This window comes from Elaeis guineensis, chromosome 9 (genome assembly GCF_000442705.2).
Source record: "Elaeis guineensis isolate ETL-2024a chromosome 9, EG11, whole genome shotgun sequence".
Taxonomy (NCBI): Eukaryota; Viridiplantae; Streptophyta; class Magnoliopsida; order Arecales; family Arecaceae; genus Elaeis; species Elaeis guineensis.
In genome coordinates, this window is record NC_026001.2 from 18,708,697 (window position 1) to 18,726,328 (window position 17,632).

Consider the following 17,632-nt stretch of genomic DNA (forward strand, 5'->3'; position numbering starts at 1 on the left):
TAGGAACATGATAGTACCGCAGGAGAGCTTTAAGATAAAGTGCATCACAGCAAAAGGACACTTTAATTCATGGCTCCATATCATGGTCCCTAATTTGCAAGGAACATAGAAAGACTGGTCATAGGCTTCATGGACCACAAAAATGATGTCTTAAACTCCTGAGCATATGAAGCGTGACTTGCACTCTATTGAGATTTTCCATATCAACAAAAAGTTAATAGTACTTAAACTGTAGACTAGATGGCGACTTCTGGCTAGCCATATTGGATCTACAAAGCAATTTTCGAATAATCTATTTTTTTTAATTTTTATGGATATATTTAGACTTATTTCAAATAATCAATTCATCTATCTTATTAAAAAAAAAAAAAAAAATCCCAAGCATCAACCGCACGTCTCTTCCGTGTGGTGTAAATTGCGTGCAAGAATCCTTTCCATAGCTTACCTTATTCCACTATCTTACAAAGTCTCCTCTCTTTTGCGGTACCATATTAAATTATATAAATGAGGCATGGGAGGGTCCTTAGTTTAGCAGCAGAGTATAAATGGAGGTGACATCTTGCTAGCTAGTGCCACAGCATAGAATAGTAGTTTTTGTTTTCTTCCCAGTATTATAAATTGAGACAACACTGTGGCTATATTACAAATTCAAATGATTTTTTTTTTTTTCAAGTTATTTATCTGCAATATATAATAGATATGTTCATATATTTCTGACCAATCCTAGATGAGATTGCCTGATACCAGCTTCCCAAGATGGAGGTTAAATATTTAGATCTCCAAATTGAATCCAGTGAATTCTCAAACGCTGTTACGAAATTAAGTGTCAAAATTCTGTATGGTTTTCGAAAAATTCAAGATAAGCATGGTGAAGCATAAATTTAGGAAAAAGTGAGATGCACAGCCTCAGATGGTATACGTCTATTCTAACCACGTTATGGGTTTCTTTGTATCATACAAAGTAGAAAAGATTGTCTGCTTTTGGAGAGGCCTACTTTCCATCTTTGAGCTCGGTTAAGTTAAGAAAGAGTACAAATATAATGATTGAAATAGTTCAATGAAATACTTCAGAAAAGGAAAATGAGAGGTATAATAGTGGAATAAAGAAAACAAGCATCCATATACAATAAATGTCAGGATAGCCTCCTAATTTCAAAAGACCAAAGGTTCACCATAAACTAAAGATTCCAACCATTTTTGGGTGACAAAAGATTCCAACCTTTAAAATATTAAACACCTTCAGGGTAATCACTAGCAGCACACAATTGAAATCTATAAAAACAGAAATCAAATTGGGAAATGATATCAGATCAACTAAAAGAAAAAAAAAAAATGAGACGCTTGATATGTCAAAAATATTGGAAATCAACAAAAAAACTTGAATTCCATAATCTCAACCATCCGATTATAATGAAGAATCATATAAAATAATAATAATGATAATAATAATAATAATAAATATACAGCTACGAATAGCACTTAGAAAATACACACAGTAGGAGGAACACAGAATTCCACCTCATGACCATAACCTAGTTTCAGAAACAATTAGCGGCCTTCTGATTCAGCTCCTACTTAGGAGCTTTAACCAAACTCCCCCAATCCCAAGAAACCGATAGAATTTTTCTTCCACTCACAATTCCTAAGAAACTTTATCTGTTGACAAGGGAAAACCCAATGGTTTGTAAAGAAAATCAAAATGAACAAAAAGCATATGCTAAGCTCATGTTAAGCATATGAAGGAGGCCTTAATAATTATAAATAATTTGCAATGCTCTAACAGGGAACAAGAGAATCCACCTGAGAAAATGACAAGGGAAACAGGTTATTTCCATCACTCCAAAAGATTATTTATAAAGACTCCACTCTCCAATAGGATGTCAAATGAATATCACATGAGTAGGCAATGAAATGGGAAACAGACGCTGTAATCGCCAAATAGTTTTGGGTGTATAAGAAAGAAAATTTAAGTATGAATTGACACTATTATCTCATGACTTACTCAGAAGAGTCAGAACTCAACAGAGGATAAAATTAATTAGGATTTAGTTGTTGGTCAAATAGAATCCAGTGCTTTTTCTTGTTTTCTGATGGAAGGGTAAACAAATTAAATCCAGTGCTTCCAAAAGACCTTACAACTAATAAATAAATAAATAAATAAAATATTGAAACTCCGTGTTACTCTATCATCGGTGCCTAATGACAGGTTTGCTGACCAAAATACATTTATTATGAAACCAAATGCATTCATGGATGTAGTGTTGAAATGTTCATGAGCTAATTTTGTCAAACTTTATCAATTTTCTTTTCCGCTTTAGAAGCAAGAAAGGTGGATATATTTACAACACTTTTTATGTATTAAAGTTAAAGGAATCCAAGACTTTTAAGGCTTCTTGAAACTCCATTTATCTTCAAATGTTATTGCAGCAAACCATAGGATTATTGTTGCATTATCTTTTTAAAAATCTTTCTTATCTTTTATTTTGTTTGGATATTTGTCTGTGACAAGTTCAAGACCCAAGACATAAAAAACAGGGTCATTACCATTGGCATCAGCCAGCATGAACCGGAATGGTGAGCAGGACAGCTAATACTTACATATTAATATAATGTGAAGTCAAGGATATTCTGAAAATGATGAATACTTAATAGTTTTATAAACCATTGCATATAAGCCAAACTAAAGTCTTAAGAGTACAAACCATAATAAGGCAAAGATCATAAATCTGAAACAACAGGATATTGAAAAGTATTAGGGAAACTATTAATCAAGATAATAGACACTTAAAACAGGGCAATTCCAAAAACAATTCAAGAAAACAGGAAATATTTTTTCATTAATGGGAATTGAAAAATCAACCAACTTTCAATGGAAAGCCAGGTCTTCTGTATTCCCCCATTCCCTTTATATTCTTTTTTTTCTCATTTTTAAATTTTAAAATATTTAATTATTTTATGTATAATTTTGTATAAATATGATATTTTAGGGGCAGGCCAGGTTCATATGAAAGTAAAAACTTTTAGTTTCACGTTTCGACATTTGTTTGATGGGACTTTCCGGTCATTTTATGGTTCATATCTGTAACATTGGTCTTCCTGTTTCTTTCCAGACTTGGAGAGACTGATGGTTAGTCCATCAACTCCATTTCAGAGGAATGAAACAAGAGACATAGAAGATTTGTCTTACGTTAGAACAACATTTAATTGCCCGATGTCAGCAACTACTCTAAGAACTGCATTAGAGTATCTTGCCACGCTCCGAAAAAAAAAAGTGATTCACCACCATGCTGCCCAAGTTGGGAAAAAGAAAAAATTATTTAAACAAATATTCTACAGACACAACAAACCTACAATAAGTTTCCCCCCAAACACAAGTGTTTTTTTTTTTTTTTTGGTAAAGCCCTAAAAACATGTGTTCACAAGTGTCTTTGGGAAAACGGCCCAGCTAACACAAGAGAGAAGATTTCAAATATCTTGCCAAGGAGACCAGCCCATACCAAGTGTCTGGAAGAAATGGATTGGAAGATTAAGTTTCACAAACTTACCTGGTTAAAATATAATCACATGCCAAATCATGCAACTCGCTTGAGAAATTAGAAAGTGGTAATTTTTAATCTAAACAGAGCTCAAGGAAATGATATAATCCAAGAATTTGGTCCCGCTTTGTCAAGTGCATGCCTGCATACCTTCAAATAACATTTGCCCTAAAAGTTAAGAACAGTTTGGATAACCCAAATAAAAAGCTCAGAAAATAATTCCAAACCCAAGTTGTTGGAAACTATGATCTATCTGAAGCAACAGAAGAAGATCAAAAAAGCCTTACGTTCAATTAGTACAAAGAACGTACAACCCAACACATCACTGCAGCAAAAATAATGGAAGACTCATGCGATCAATTAAAATTTTGGTGAGTTGCAAAAATCATATGAATTCTTCTATGGATTTCCTGAACTTGCAAGTACAACTTGAGAATCAACTGATCGATCCTCTTATTTAAAACATAGTTCATAAACATCCATTAGTAGCCAAGACAGAAGCCCACCCCTCTGGCATCTTTCTCAAGATCTAAGCTCCACATAGGACCCAGAAAGCCCAGAAGTGCCAAGAAGTGTAACCTGCAAATCAAAAGAGGTGAGCACGAGTTGACTGATTACATACCATATCTATATCTCAAGAAACAGTGTAGACAAACATGCATTCTGATGCTCCTGAATCTTATCTGAACAACTAAATAAATTCAGAATTTCAGAGCCCAAAACAACTAAAGCAATCAAACATACAACTTTGACAAGGTCCGTTCATGACTGAGTATTTCCTAATAACTAGGCTAAAATTTTCCATGATTTGCAATTAATGTTTCTTTAAGGGAGAACTCATGATTCATTGGTTTAGAATTAGATTATGGCATGGCACTTAGGGAGAAAATATGAAATTAAAGTTTCAATACCTAAAAGATCTGAAAGATGCAGAAATTCCAGAGAGCTATCTTGATATGATAAATATGGAAAATTTTAGAATTTATCTGAGGATCCTCGTAATGCATACCCTATCCACCCCAAAAAATGCATACCCTGAATAATTTTCCTTATATGCTTATTGCAATACCAGTTCTGACATCAAGCAAAGAATCCAACATAAAGCTTATAGTAAATCTCATAGATTACAAGGACTTGTTTTGCATTAACAATATGTCAGAAAACTTTTGAAAATATATTAAAAACTAAATGAAACAAGATTCCTTATAACTCTTAAAATGGTCAATGTACTGAGTTCCCCCCACCCTATGGAAAAGAGAACATATGGTACTGAAAAGCCACTGATGGTGTACTAGAAATGATAGAACTGTAAGTACAAGTGATATATTTGCAACCTAGAGAACCAACTAGATAGAAATTTCAAGGACAACAGCATTAGGAACATCGGTTTTCTCCACGTATGTATAGGAAATCCAAGGCAAGCAAACTAGAATAGTGGCATATAATAGGCATAGACTAGACTAAGGCATAATGCTGAAGATCTGCTAAATAGTATAAATAGCCAACAATATTTCAATCACCACTCTGATCCCATGGAGGTTTCTTACAATTATTATCTTCATCCCAGAAGCATGATCTCTGAAGAATTTCCTGTTGGAGTTCGAAGTAGCACTTTGGTGCTTAAAGAGCATTTATATTTATGGTACATTTCAAGATCTTAATTGCAAAGTACATTACCATATGCTTAAATGCTATCTATCATGCATTTCACAAAAAAGTAGCTTTACCTTTCCCCACTCAGAACCAATGCCACTGCATCTCATCTTCAAATGTATCATTTTGGTTCCCAACTCTGTTTCAACCTTTTTCCGCAAATAAGCCTCACTAGGGCCAAAAGAATCAAGATATGCTGTGTAGCGTTCATATGCAGCTCTTACAGCACCTTCTATATAATCTGGTAAGTGTCCTACGTTCTGCAAGATAACACTAATCACAAGAAGGGCAAACCCACAAAGCAGCACAGTGCAAATTGACAATAATAACACTAATAACTTTAACACAAAGTGGCACAATTAACAGGGACAAAATGCACCGACCTCACCACTTAAACCATTTAGATCATCAAGCGCCATTCTGAGAGTAACGAGAATCCCACCAAACTCCACTGAAGCTTCAGCTGCACGAAAGACATTTGTCAAAGCCTCTTGGCCAGCCTTATCATCAGTAGCTTTAGAGAGTGCCTTCTTTGCCTCATTCACAACAGAATCTGGAATTTCATCCCAGTTCATGGCCATTAAATCCTTGAATGCAGCTTCTATGTCAGGGTCAGCTATGGCAGGCAACTGGCTTACATTTGAAGAGAATGCAAGTCTAAAGTTCAATCTGCAAGGAAGGCCGCAATCTGAGATTGCTAGCACATAGGGAAAACAAGTATCAAGTTAAAGCCAAAACCTGAGTAGAAAATCAAAAGATTGAGGACAGTACAACGCGATATGAGTAATGTTGTATAGAATTCTATATGCCATGTGCAAAGTTATAGAGAGACCAAGTAAAATGCAGGATTGCTTCAGATTTAGTGGATTAAATGAATTTGCACCATCCCAATTGCAAATATTGATTACCAAAATAGCAGTAAGATAAACCATTCTGCATTAACTAATTATTTTCAAGAATTAATTATATTACAAGGAATAAACAGTAGTTGCTTGTTTTCTTCCCCATGGTGGAAACATTGTAAACACTTAATTTATTTCTTTTATGGCACTCTACCTAGGCCTATCGGCATGTGTCTAAAATAAGCTTGTTTTTACATAGAGAAACATGACCCATGCAAGACTATCTAAACCTAGTGCCCAGGTTTAGAAGAAAGAAATGGCACTTTAACTCTACGGTTCTCTAATAGGCAGCTACAAATGTTTGGCCTTGATTCTCATGGTTGTTTGACCTGCATTTCATATTCCATCATAAATGGTAATTGTTTTTACTATGGACACAAGTACTTCAATTTTCAAAAAGTTACATTATTTAATTTCACAAGTGGTAGTCATTTGCAAGGAAAGAACTAATGATGATGTTTAAGTGCAGCATCCAGTTGGTCAGTTTTCTCACTAGGGAAGAACAAGAAGAATGTCTGAGTTTTGTTCCTGTAAGAGGTATAATCAAAATATCATTCCTTTGATGGGAGCTTAGCTCTTCCTCCAGCCTCCAATAGGATGATTTAATCCTAGATTCCACTGTACCTTGATGCATAACCCAATGTCAACTCTTCTTGGTGCAATTATGAGGGAGCACAAATGCAAACTTGCCCAGCTATATCCAAGCCTACCATGCTATGGACTTAAGGTGAAGCAAAGAACAAAGGCCTAGGCCTGGGAACTTAGCTTTCTATTGGAAAAGCCCTTTTCCAGTCATTTGTTTTGGAGTAAAAACATGAGATGCAAGATGATTTTCCGTATTTATTAAACAATCTAGGCTGCATTTGACATCAATTTTATCTTTCCTGTTTTCAAAAAAGAAAAAAATAATGAAAAAAAAAAAGCATAAACCTTCAATTATATTTTACATTTTCTGAAAGCATATTTATTATTTGGTTGTCAACACTATTGGATTTAGAGGAAAAGTTGAAAAAATTCTCATGTATGCCCTAGCTCATCGATATGATTCTTGGGTGAGCTATAGGTGCAAAATTGGAAGAGAATGCCGAGCCTCATGGCTCCTAGGATATAATGATGTAGAGGTGGAACAGGGCTTTGAGGTTGTAGCAAAGGGCCTGGAGGAGGCCAACCTACTGTGTGTGGTTCGAAGTGATGCCAGCACCAATGTTGACCACCTAATTGCACTCAAGAAATTGGAGGCAAAGAAGTCCCATTGAAGAAAAGAACAGGAGGTTAAAGAGGTGCAGGTGAATAAGGAAATTTATATACGATCTACACCTTGAATCCCACATTAGATGTTTAAGACAACTTTTCTTTTGCATGAGGATTTCATGCCTACAACAAAACTTGGTAATGCACCTCAACAGATTAACTAGGCAAAAAATTCATTGACAGTTGCCTTTTGCAATGAAAACCTCATGCGCTGATTTAGAATGATCATTGTTTCAAACAAAAACTGTAGAAAACAGAACATAGTAGGAGACCTTGATCTTCTGTTCAGAGTTCGTCGTTAAGTACCAAGCATCCGATCGGACAGAATTTTCAGATGAAAACATGCTGAAGTCATAAAGTAGAATATTGACAGATTTATTTGGAAAAACTCTCCTCCCTAACCTCTAACAGAGTCTAAAGTGATTTCCTCAACAGTTGTAATCCATAAACCATCTGTTTATCAGAATAGAATTTAAACCCTTATTTTTTATGACTACCTTCAAAAAATAAACAAATATAAATTTGTTCGGAGTCTTTATCGTACATGAATCAAAAAAAACCCATCGGACACAAGCAGTTGGTTCATGTCTGACAAAGTGCAAATATATAAAGGCTTTCCTAGTAAAGTGCCACTGCAAATTCTAAATCAGGCTGGTTGGTTATTTTCCTAGTATGTTCTCAGGGAAACTTGCCTGCGCAAATCCACCTGGCTCTTTACATACAGCGCATGTCTTTGTTCATCTGTACAATTTCTAAACATTGTTAATAAACCCCCTTAGTATGATGCACTACAGCAGTACCACTAAATTAACTTTCACACTGCTCATCTTTTCTAGTTGATCAAAGTCAGATGCAGATTTTACTTCTTCGAGCTAAATTATCACTGCTTTTATGGTTGAAATTGCCTACATGAAGTAATTCTTTTTCCTATTCTTTTAATCTTTGAAAGTCCTTAAGCCTAACTCCACCAAAACTTCTTTCCATGTATTTTGGCAACACCATGCTCTCCCTCCACTCATTTGGTATTCTTCTAGCCCTCAAGATCCAGCTGATTAGTTAAACAAGTATGCCATCCGTTCAAATCTCTGACCACTTCTCATCCTTGCCAAAAGCTTCATCCATTTCTAAAAACCTAACAATGTACGCCCTGCAATCTATTGGTCCTCAAGTGATTAAAAATACACAGGTTATAGGACAACTCACAAATCCGATCTTCCAAATCCACTACTATCCCTTCCATCATTGGACCTCTCATCACCTCTGCATCCAATTATAGTGAAGAAATCTGAAAAATGGATCATTATAAGCTTCTCCTACAAACGGATAAATTTCTCTTCTATCTATATCAAAATTTTTCCTTCCTCCAGAAACTGCACAAACATGAGATATCTTGCCATTTTTTCATCAAAAAAGAAAAGAAGGAAAGAAAGAATTCGTTCAAGATCACCAGTTTTAGCAAATCCAAGAAGAAATTCTATGTCGTATGGATTGCGAAGAAGTGCGAACCACTTCTTGAAATTGAAAGGGGAAGGAAGAGGTGGGATCAAAACCTGATATGCGATTGACGGTGGGGGATGGACGAAAGATGCTAGTGGTGTTGATGGTGGTGGTTGTACCGCGGGAAGCGGCGGCGGAGGCGGCGGAGAGGGAGGAAAAGCTCGCTGTCGAGATGGAGCGGAGCCTCCGGCCAGCCGTCGAGGATAGAGACCGGAGAATCGTCGTCGAGGCCATTTTCTTCCTGCGTCCAAAGAGAGATCGAGCAGCGATTGAGACTGAGAAAGATACGGAGATCGACAACAAGAAGGCCCCCGTAACTGGGACGAGAGGGAATGCGGCGAACAAGGGGAAACGATTTCGGTAAATGGGAACCAGGAATCGATGTTTAAGAGGGTGTATAGCTGATGAGCTCCTAAAATGGTAGGGTAAAATAAGCAAAGGGAAACGATTCCTAGAATGAGATTAATCTCGATTTGAAACCGTTCTTTTGTGAATAAATATTATAAAAAATTAATTAATTTTTTTATTAATTGATTTATTAATATTTTTATATTTTTTAAAATAAATAAATTATTTTTTATAGATAGCATTTATCTATGAAATAGAAAGAAAATCTTATCCACCTAAAGAATAGTTAAATCATTTTTCCATCAGCAAATAAAGTTGATATTTAATTTTATTCCTAAAGCGCCCCATCCTCATTTCCAATATCTTTATCATTCAATATCCAATAACTTAATCATCAACTTTCTTCAAAATTAAAAATATAAAAGATATAATGAAAAATATGAATATATTTTAGCAACTTACTCAAGAAAATAGTAAGGCAAAAGAACATGGACAATAGATTAATTTCAAAGCCACTATTCCATATGTAAAAGAACATAAATAAATATTCTATCTAAATATTATCTAAAAAATATTTATCTAGAAAAATATAAATTTTTAGATAAATTTTTTATCTATAGAAAAAAGAATCCATGAAGATATCAGACCACAACCCTACCTCTCTTGGGATGTAGTTATTTTTTTTTCTATGTATATTTTTGCCTAAACTATGATTTCAAATGCATCTAATCATAAACATTATGGCTGTCATTGTTGATTTTTCTGAACCACATTCTTACGTATTGCCTTAAAGTTAAAGGTGTCATAGTTAATAGAGATAAATGTAGCATATATTTAGACTCATATTTGCTATGTACTGAATAGATTTTGAATACTTTTATAAAGTCAAGAAATCCAATAATACTTTCCAGCTAGTTTGTATGGTGAGATCTTGGGTTGTGACATGGAACTTAAAAAAAAATAGAAAAAATAAAGAAGAAAAGAAAATAACTACTTAAGATCAACTTTCTAGGAATTTCAAGAAGAAATTTTATAGAGAAAATGATAGTTCTTGATCCATATTACTACATAAAAAGAAAAAGATATAGGAAAGATAAGGAGATGATAGTTCCCCTTAATAGATACTCATTATTGCTGCTACACTAATATCAGAAGCATCAAAAACCCCTCCAATAATGTTGCATGCAGGGGGCTAGTCATTCAACCAAGTTATATCAAATCCTTGTAATTAGTTCCTTCAAAGTCCAGGTGTTTTTTTTCTCTTTTCCTGAAAACAAAAATACACAAGAATATAAGCATACCTTTTGTTCTTTATTAATCCATAAGTCAAGGATCAATCGAACAAATATTTTTAATGGATCGTGAGTGTAATCATAATGTGACAAATACACTTAGACCACAATTTAAGTATCAAATTCACAGAGACAAAAAGGGAGAGAGATTTGTGCCTTATTATGTTGGAAGAGTGTTCAGAATGATGTAGAGGAATGAAAAAACATCTTAATGATTCAATGGTTACTTCATATTATATAACCTGTAACTAGTAGTTATTTATATCAAATAATTGCTATTAATCCCTCTCTCTCATCTATTTTCAAATGGACATGGGTCGGATTTTGCCCATCATGGATATTCGATCCAATTTATATTTAATATCTCCCACTCACACATAATGAATAAATATATCTATGGTCTCTATGATTTCATACAGGCAAATAAGTTGTGCGACCTATGAACATATCTGCAATTGGGAGCTCTTGCTATATATATTATAAGATTAACATAGTGGCTATTATTCTTTTAAAATAAAATCTTATTGTGCCCTAGACATGTTTAGTTATGTTAGATTAAACAAATCTAATCCCCAAAAGATTATGTTTAATCTTGAATTACACGTTATGTATTCACAATTACATCATAACTGATATTAAATGATGTAATTGGTTGATTATTGAATGCACAATCAATGTAATCTAAACAATCTTCGTTTCCACCCTTATATTTTTCAATTTTGAACTAATCACTTTTCTAAATATATCCCATAAGATTAAATTATTTCATTGCTATCGGAAACATATTAAGATAGCAGATCTGTCATAGCCCAAGCCCAAGCTAGATTAACAGACCCAAACCCAAAATGAAAAAAAAAAAAAAAACAAAGTAAAAATCGGGAAGAAGACTCCCGGTAGGAGTCTTCTTCTCCGGCGAGACCCAAGCACATTAGGAGTCCTAGGATCCCTCGAAATCCTAGGACCCTCTATAAGAAGGTCTCCCCTCTCTTTAGAATCGATCCATCGGCCTCTTCTCCCTCTCTTTCTCTCCAATTTTCCCGAAGAAGAGCCGCGGGCACTGTTGGTTTCTCGCCGTGATTTCTCGCCGGTGAGGTCACCGGAGGCCGAGGTGAGTCTCCTTCTTCTTCCTCTCTTTCTTCTCCTTCCTCCCATGCTCCTGTACGCGGCTGCCGGCGACGAGTGTCGCTGATCTACAGTCGGGAAAGAGACTCTGTTTTTGGGTCTCTTTTCCTTGAATTTTCCAGCGCCGGCGATCGGAATCGATCGCCGGCCATACTCCTCCGTGACCGAGGGAGTGGCCCCCGTCGGTCGCCGGCCTCCACCGCGGCGATCATGGCCCGAACGGTCGGTCAAGGCCGGAGGATGCCGGTCCTCTGTTCCGGCACGGGAAGAAGAAGAAAAAAGAAGAAAAAGAAAAAGAAGAAAAAAAAAGAAAGAAGGAAAAAAAAGAAAAAAGAAAAGGAAAGAAAAAGAAGAAAAAGAAGAAAAAGAAAAGAAGAAAAAGAAAAGAAAAGAAAAGAAAGAAAAAAAAATAATAATAATAATAAATATATATATATTTATATATATATATATATGAACAAATAAATAAATAAATAAATAAATAAAATAAAATAAAAATGAAAAAAATGATGAGAGAGAGAGTTTCTCTCTCTTCTCTCTCTTCTTTCAGTCTGAACCCTGACTTTCTCTCTCTGAAATTGGACTTTCTCTCTCTATTTTCTCTCTCTAAAATTTTCTCTCTCTAAGTTGTTTCTCTCTCTTGATGGATTCCTCTCTCTCTAAAGTTATTCCTCTAGGATTAGCGTAGTGGGAGGTCTCATCTGATGATTTTGATCGAGTTTAGGAAAGAGTCGATTTTAAGTGAGGTTTTGAATTGGGATTTGTTTAGATTTAATTTTAAATTAAAATTACTATAAAAATATAATTTTGAATAATAGGTACGGAAGAATCTCTTAGAAGTTAGTCGATCTATTCATTCAGTGCTTCGTGGAAGGTAAGTAATGAATCATCTTCTCGAGATATTTCTATATTTATTCTGAAAATAAATAATTATTCTCTAAAATTATGCATGATTTATGAAATTATGTTTTGAAAGAAAATTGCTTTGAAATGTTATGGTATATCGATTTATGCACATGTTTAGTGAAAAATTATGACATATTATGATACAAAGTATTTTGATACAGATCGGATTTATGCTCTCAGTCTAACTATGTTTCAGTGGGCCCCGCCAATGGAGATTATACGTTGGTACTCAATGGACCCTGCCAGTGGAGGTTGTGCGCTAGTGTTTGTGGACCCTGCCAGTGGGGGTTGTGCGCTGGTATTTGTGGACCCTACCAGTGGGGGTTGTGCGCTGGTATTCTGTGGACCCCGCCAATGGGGGTTAAACGTTGGTCATAGTCAAGGCTGTTGAGTTACGAGTGTTTTGAATCGAATCGGATTTATGATTATATTATATGTGAATATTTAAAAATATTTGGTTTGTATTAAATCAGCATGAAATATACTCTTATGTTTATTTGCAGCATTATTCTTGAAAATTATATAATATCTGAAATATCTGGTAGAGATATTTGTTACTTACTGGGCTGTCTAGCTCATTACCTTTCTTTCTATTTTTCAGATTCAGATAATTAATTTCGAGCGTGGGATGAAATATTGGGACAGAGCTTTTAGAAGCGAGATTAGCATTGTCAACTTCATTGAACTTAGATCTATTATTTTAGTAAAATTTTATTGGACGTAAGATATTTGATTTAATTACTTGAATTACAGTTGAATAATAATTATTTAAATTTTTTCCACTGTGATGCATTGATATTGTGATGAGATGCCTTGCATGCTTATGGAGAGAGTTCTTCATAAGTATGCGGTGGTTGCCATGACCCTCGATTCACAATCTCGGGTCGGGGGCGTGACAATTAATATGGTATCAGAGCATAAGTGGATAAATTATGACACATAGAATTTGACATAGTATGAGTGTAGGTGGGTAAACATTAGGAATATTGGGACGTTAGAATATGAGCATCATAATAAACCCATCCTAACAAATAGATAAATGAATCTAATAAGGTTTTACTACTACAAGGTTACCATGCCTCTCCGTAGAATGACAAGAACTACTCAAGGAATTGCAAGAGAGACATCACAACCACGGGATGGTAGCACTCCCCATCTGACCAGTGGCACCCCTCAGGAGGAGGGAGTCGTAGATCCTAATGGGAGTGCTTCGAGAGCACGTCAAGAACCAGATATGTCTCAGTTAATGCAGACCCTAATCATGATGGTACAAGCGCAATAGCAAATACAACAGCAAATGTTTGAACAACAGCAGATACAACGGGATACACAACAACATCAGCATCCACCACCATAACATGGAGAGCAACCAGTACAACGGAACAACATTTCAGAATTTAAAAAGCTTGCCCCTCCAGCTTTCAAGGGGACTACTGAACCTTTGGAGGCTGATAACTAGATAATGGAGATGGAGAAGGCTTTCGCTGTCCAAGAGTGTCTTGATGAAGAAAAGATTCGATATGCAGCTTATTTACTACAAGGAGAAGCATACAACTGGTGTCAGCGACTACAGCGCAAGCATGAACAAGACGGTGAAATACTTACCTGGGAAAGATTTCGGATTGCATTCTATGATCAGTATTTTCCTCGGAGTATAAGGATCCAGAAAGAGCAAGAGTTTATTTATTTGAAGCAAAAGGGTATGAGTGTGACTGAATATGAAGCAAAATTTACAGAATTAGCAAAATTTGCTCCGAGATTAGTGGATGGTGAGCAAAAACGTGTTCACAAGTTTGAGATGGGACTGAGAACTGAGATTCGAAAATAAGTGGTTCCATATGAATTGACAACTTATGCAGATGTGGTAAACAAAGCACTGATAATTGAAAGGGAAGTCAATGAAGAACGCATGGAGAGGGAAAGAAGGCAAAGAAAGAGAGCAAAATCAAATGATACACAAGAGCAGAATAATAAAAACATCAAAAGATCAGCTAAGGGAGCAGTAGACAATAAGACTCAACAGATTGATGGTGAGCCGTGCTCCAGATGTGGCAAAAATCATGCAGACAAGGATTGCTATTGGAATATCGGTGCTTGTTTCAAATGTGGTCAGAAGGATCATAAAATTTTTAGCTGCCCGCTAAATACTGAAAATCAAGCTGGCAAAAGAACTCATGAAGGACAACATAAGGGTGGCGGACAGATTTCTAAAACCCAGGGAAGAGTTTATGCGCTTACTCAACAGAATCCACAGGCTTCCAATACAATGGTGATAGGTATGAAAAATTTCGAGGATGAAATTTCTTTTTAGGGGTGAAGAATGTCATAGCCCAAGCCCAAGCTAGATTAACAGACCCAAGCCCAAAATGAAAAAAAAAATAGAGTAAAAATCGAGAAGAAGACTCCCGGTAGGAGTCTTCTTCTCCGGCGAGACCCAAGCACATTAGGAGTCCTAGGATCCCTCGAAATCCTAGGACCCTCTATAAGAAGGTCTCCCCTCTCTTTAGAATCGATCCATCGGCCTCTTCTCCCTCTCTTTCTCTCCGATTTTCTCGAAGAAGAGCAGCGGGCACTGTTGGTTTCTCGCCATGATTTCTCGCCGGTGAGGTCACCGGAGGCCGAGGTGAGTCTCCTTTTTCTTCCCCTCTTTCTTCTCCTTCCTCTCATGCTCCTGTACGCGGCTGCCGGCGACGAGTGTCGCCAATCTACAGTCGGAAAAGAGACTCTGTTTTTGGGTCTCTTTTCCTTGAATTTTCCGGCGCCGGCGATCGGAATTGATCGCCGGCCATACTCCTCCGTGATCGAGGGAGTGGCCCCCGTCGGCCGTCGGCCTCCGCCGCGGCGGTCATGGCCCGAACGGCCGGTCAAGGTCGGAGGATGCCGGTCCTCTGTTCCGGCACGGGAAGAAGAAGAAAAAAGAAGAAAAAGAAAAAGAAGAAAAAAAAAAGAAAGAAGGAAAAAAAAGAAAAAAGAAAAGGAAAGAAAAAGAAGAAAAAGAAGAAAAAGAAAAGAAGAAAAAGAAAAGAAAAGAAAAGAAAGAAATAATAATAATAATAATAATAATAATAATAAATATATATATATTTATATATATATATATGAACAAATAAATAAATAAATAAATAAATAAATAAAATAAAAATAAAAAAAATGATGAGAGAGAGAGTTTCTCTCTCTTCTCTCTCTTCTTTCAGTCTGAACCCTGACTTTCTCTCTCTAAAATTGGACTTTCTCTCTCTCTTTTCTCTCTCTAAAATTTTTTCTCTCTAAGTTATTTCTCTCTCTTGATGGATTCTTCTCTCTCTAAAGTTATTCCTCTAGGATTAGCTAGTGGGAGGTCTCATCTGATGATTTTGATCGAGTTTAGGAAAGAGTCGATTTTAAGTGAAGTTTTGAATTGAGATTTGTTTAGATTTAATTTTAAATTAAAATTAATATAAAAATATAATTTTGAATAATAGGTATGGAAGAATCTTCTAGAAGTTAGTCGATCTGTTCATTCAGTGCTTCGTGGAAGGTAAGTAATGAATCATCTTCTCGAGATATTTCTATATTTATTCTGAAAATAAATAATTATTCTCTGAAATTATGCATGATTTATGAAATTATGTTTTGAAAGAAAAGTGCTTTGAAATGTTATGGTATATCAATTTATGCACATGTTCAGTAAAAAATTATGACATATTATGATACAAAGTATTTTGATACAGATCGGATTTATGCTCTCAGCCTAACTATGTTTCAGTGGGCCCCGCCAATGGGGATTATACGTTGGTACTCAATGGACCCTGCCAGTGGAGGTTGTGCGCTGGTGTTTGTGGACCCTGCCAGTGGGGGTTGTGCGCTGGTATTTGTGGACCCTACCAGTGGGGGTTGTGCGCTGGTATTCTGTGGACCCCGCCAATGGGGGTTAAACATTGGTCATAGTCAAGGCTGTTGAGTTACGAGTATTTTGAATCGAATCGGATTTATGATTATATTATATGTGAATATTTAAAAATATTTGGTTTGTATTAAATCAGCATGAAATATACTCTTATGTTTATTTGCAGCATTATTCTTAAAAATTATATAATATCTGAAATATCTGGTAGAGATACTTGTTACTTACTGGGCTGTCTAGCTCATTACCTTTCTTTCTATTTTTCAGATTCAAATAATTAATTTCGAGCGTGGGACGAAATATTGGGACAGAGCTTTTAGAAGCGAGATTAGTGTTGTCAACTTCATTAAACTTAGATCTATTGTTTTAGTAAAATTTTATTGGATGTAAGATATTTGATTTAATTACTTGAATTACAGTTGAATAATAATTATTTAAATTTTTTTCGCTATGATAAATTGATATTGTGATGAGATGCCTTGCATGCTTATGGAGAGAGTTCTTCATAAGTATGCGGCGGTTGCCATGACCCTCGATTCACAATCTCGGGTCGGGGGCGTGACAAGATCTTAGCCCATCACATCAAAACATAGTCAAAAATGACAAAAGGAATAAAAAAGGTAAAATAATATTTTTCTTCAAAGAACGCACATAGTAAGGATGTAAGGATTCTTACTCACTTTCCTCATAGTCACTTAATGCACATAGTATGAAACATATGCTATGATGTAATATCTCCAATAATGAGCATTATGTCCTGTATTTAATTATAAACACCGTACATATCTCAATTTAGTCACCATCAGATACCTAACTCAAGATCTTCTTAAAATGCTTCTTTTATATTAGAGATCTGGTATCTGGCTAAAACAGGTTCACATGATAGTAGAAATATCATGTTCAGTCTTAGAATTGAATCTCATCTTGATTTACATCAAGACGATACATGATAGTATACTAAATATCTCAACTTAGCTCACTATGTCAGCACCTAAGATAGTTGCTCATGTGAGAAAGTCGACTAATGAATCTTTTTGTGCTAACTATAGTATTCATAAGTTATATGATATGAGATTAAAAAAAACTCCAATAATAATTAACAAATTGATCTATTACAATGTACATATTACAAGTCATATTCTATACAAGCCTAAAGACTCAATATGAGTTGAATATACATCTAAAGATATAGGCTTAGCACATGGATCTACTAACATCAGATGCATAGAAACATATTTAAGG

At 35.5% G+C, this 17,632-nt stretch overlaps 1 protein-coding gene across 2 annotated transcripts; it reads right to left on the bottom strand.

Moving 5' to 3' along the window:
- Positions 1–3,873: 3,873 nt before the first annotated feature.
- Positions 3,874–9,209, bottom strand: LOC105051372 (succinate dehydrogenase subunit 5, mitochondrial). Of its 2 annotated transcripts, none has more exons than XM_010931774.4 (4): positions 8,893–9,209; positions 5,573–5,877; positions 5,264–5,449; positions 3,874–4,115 (listed from the first exon to the last, which is right to left on the bottom strand). In XM_010931774.4, the coding sequence occupies exons 1-4, from the start codon at positions 9,071–9,073 to the stop codon at positions 4,059–4,061; spliced, it is 729 nt and encodes a 242-aa protein (XP_010930076.1). In that variant the 5' UTR covers positions 9,074–9,209; the 3' UTR covers positions 3,874–4,058. The 2 variants fall into 2 exon arrangements, with proteins under 2 accessions (XP_010930076.1, XP_010930075.1); XM_010931773.4 differs by having other exon boundaries at positions 5,573–5,886; positions 8,893–9,207.
- Between the last annotated feature and the right edge of the window lie 8,423 nt (positions 9,210–17,632).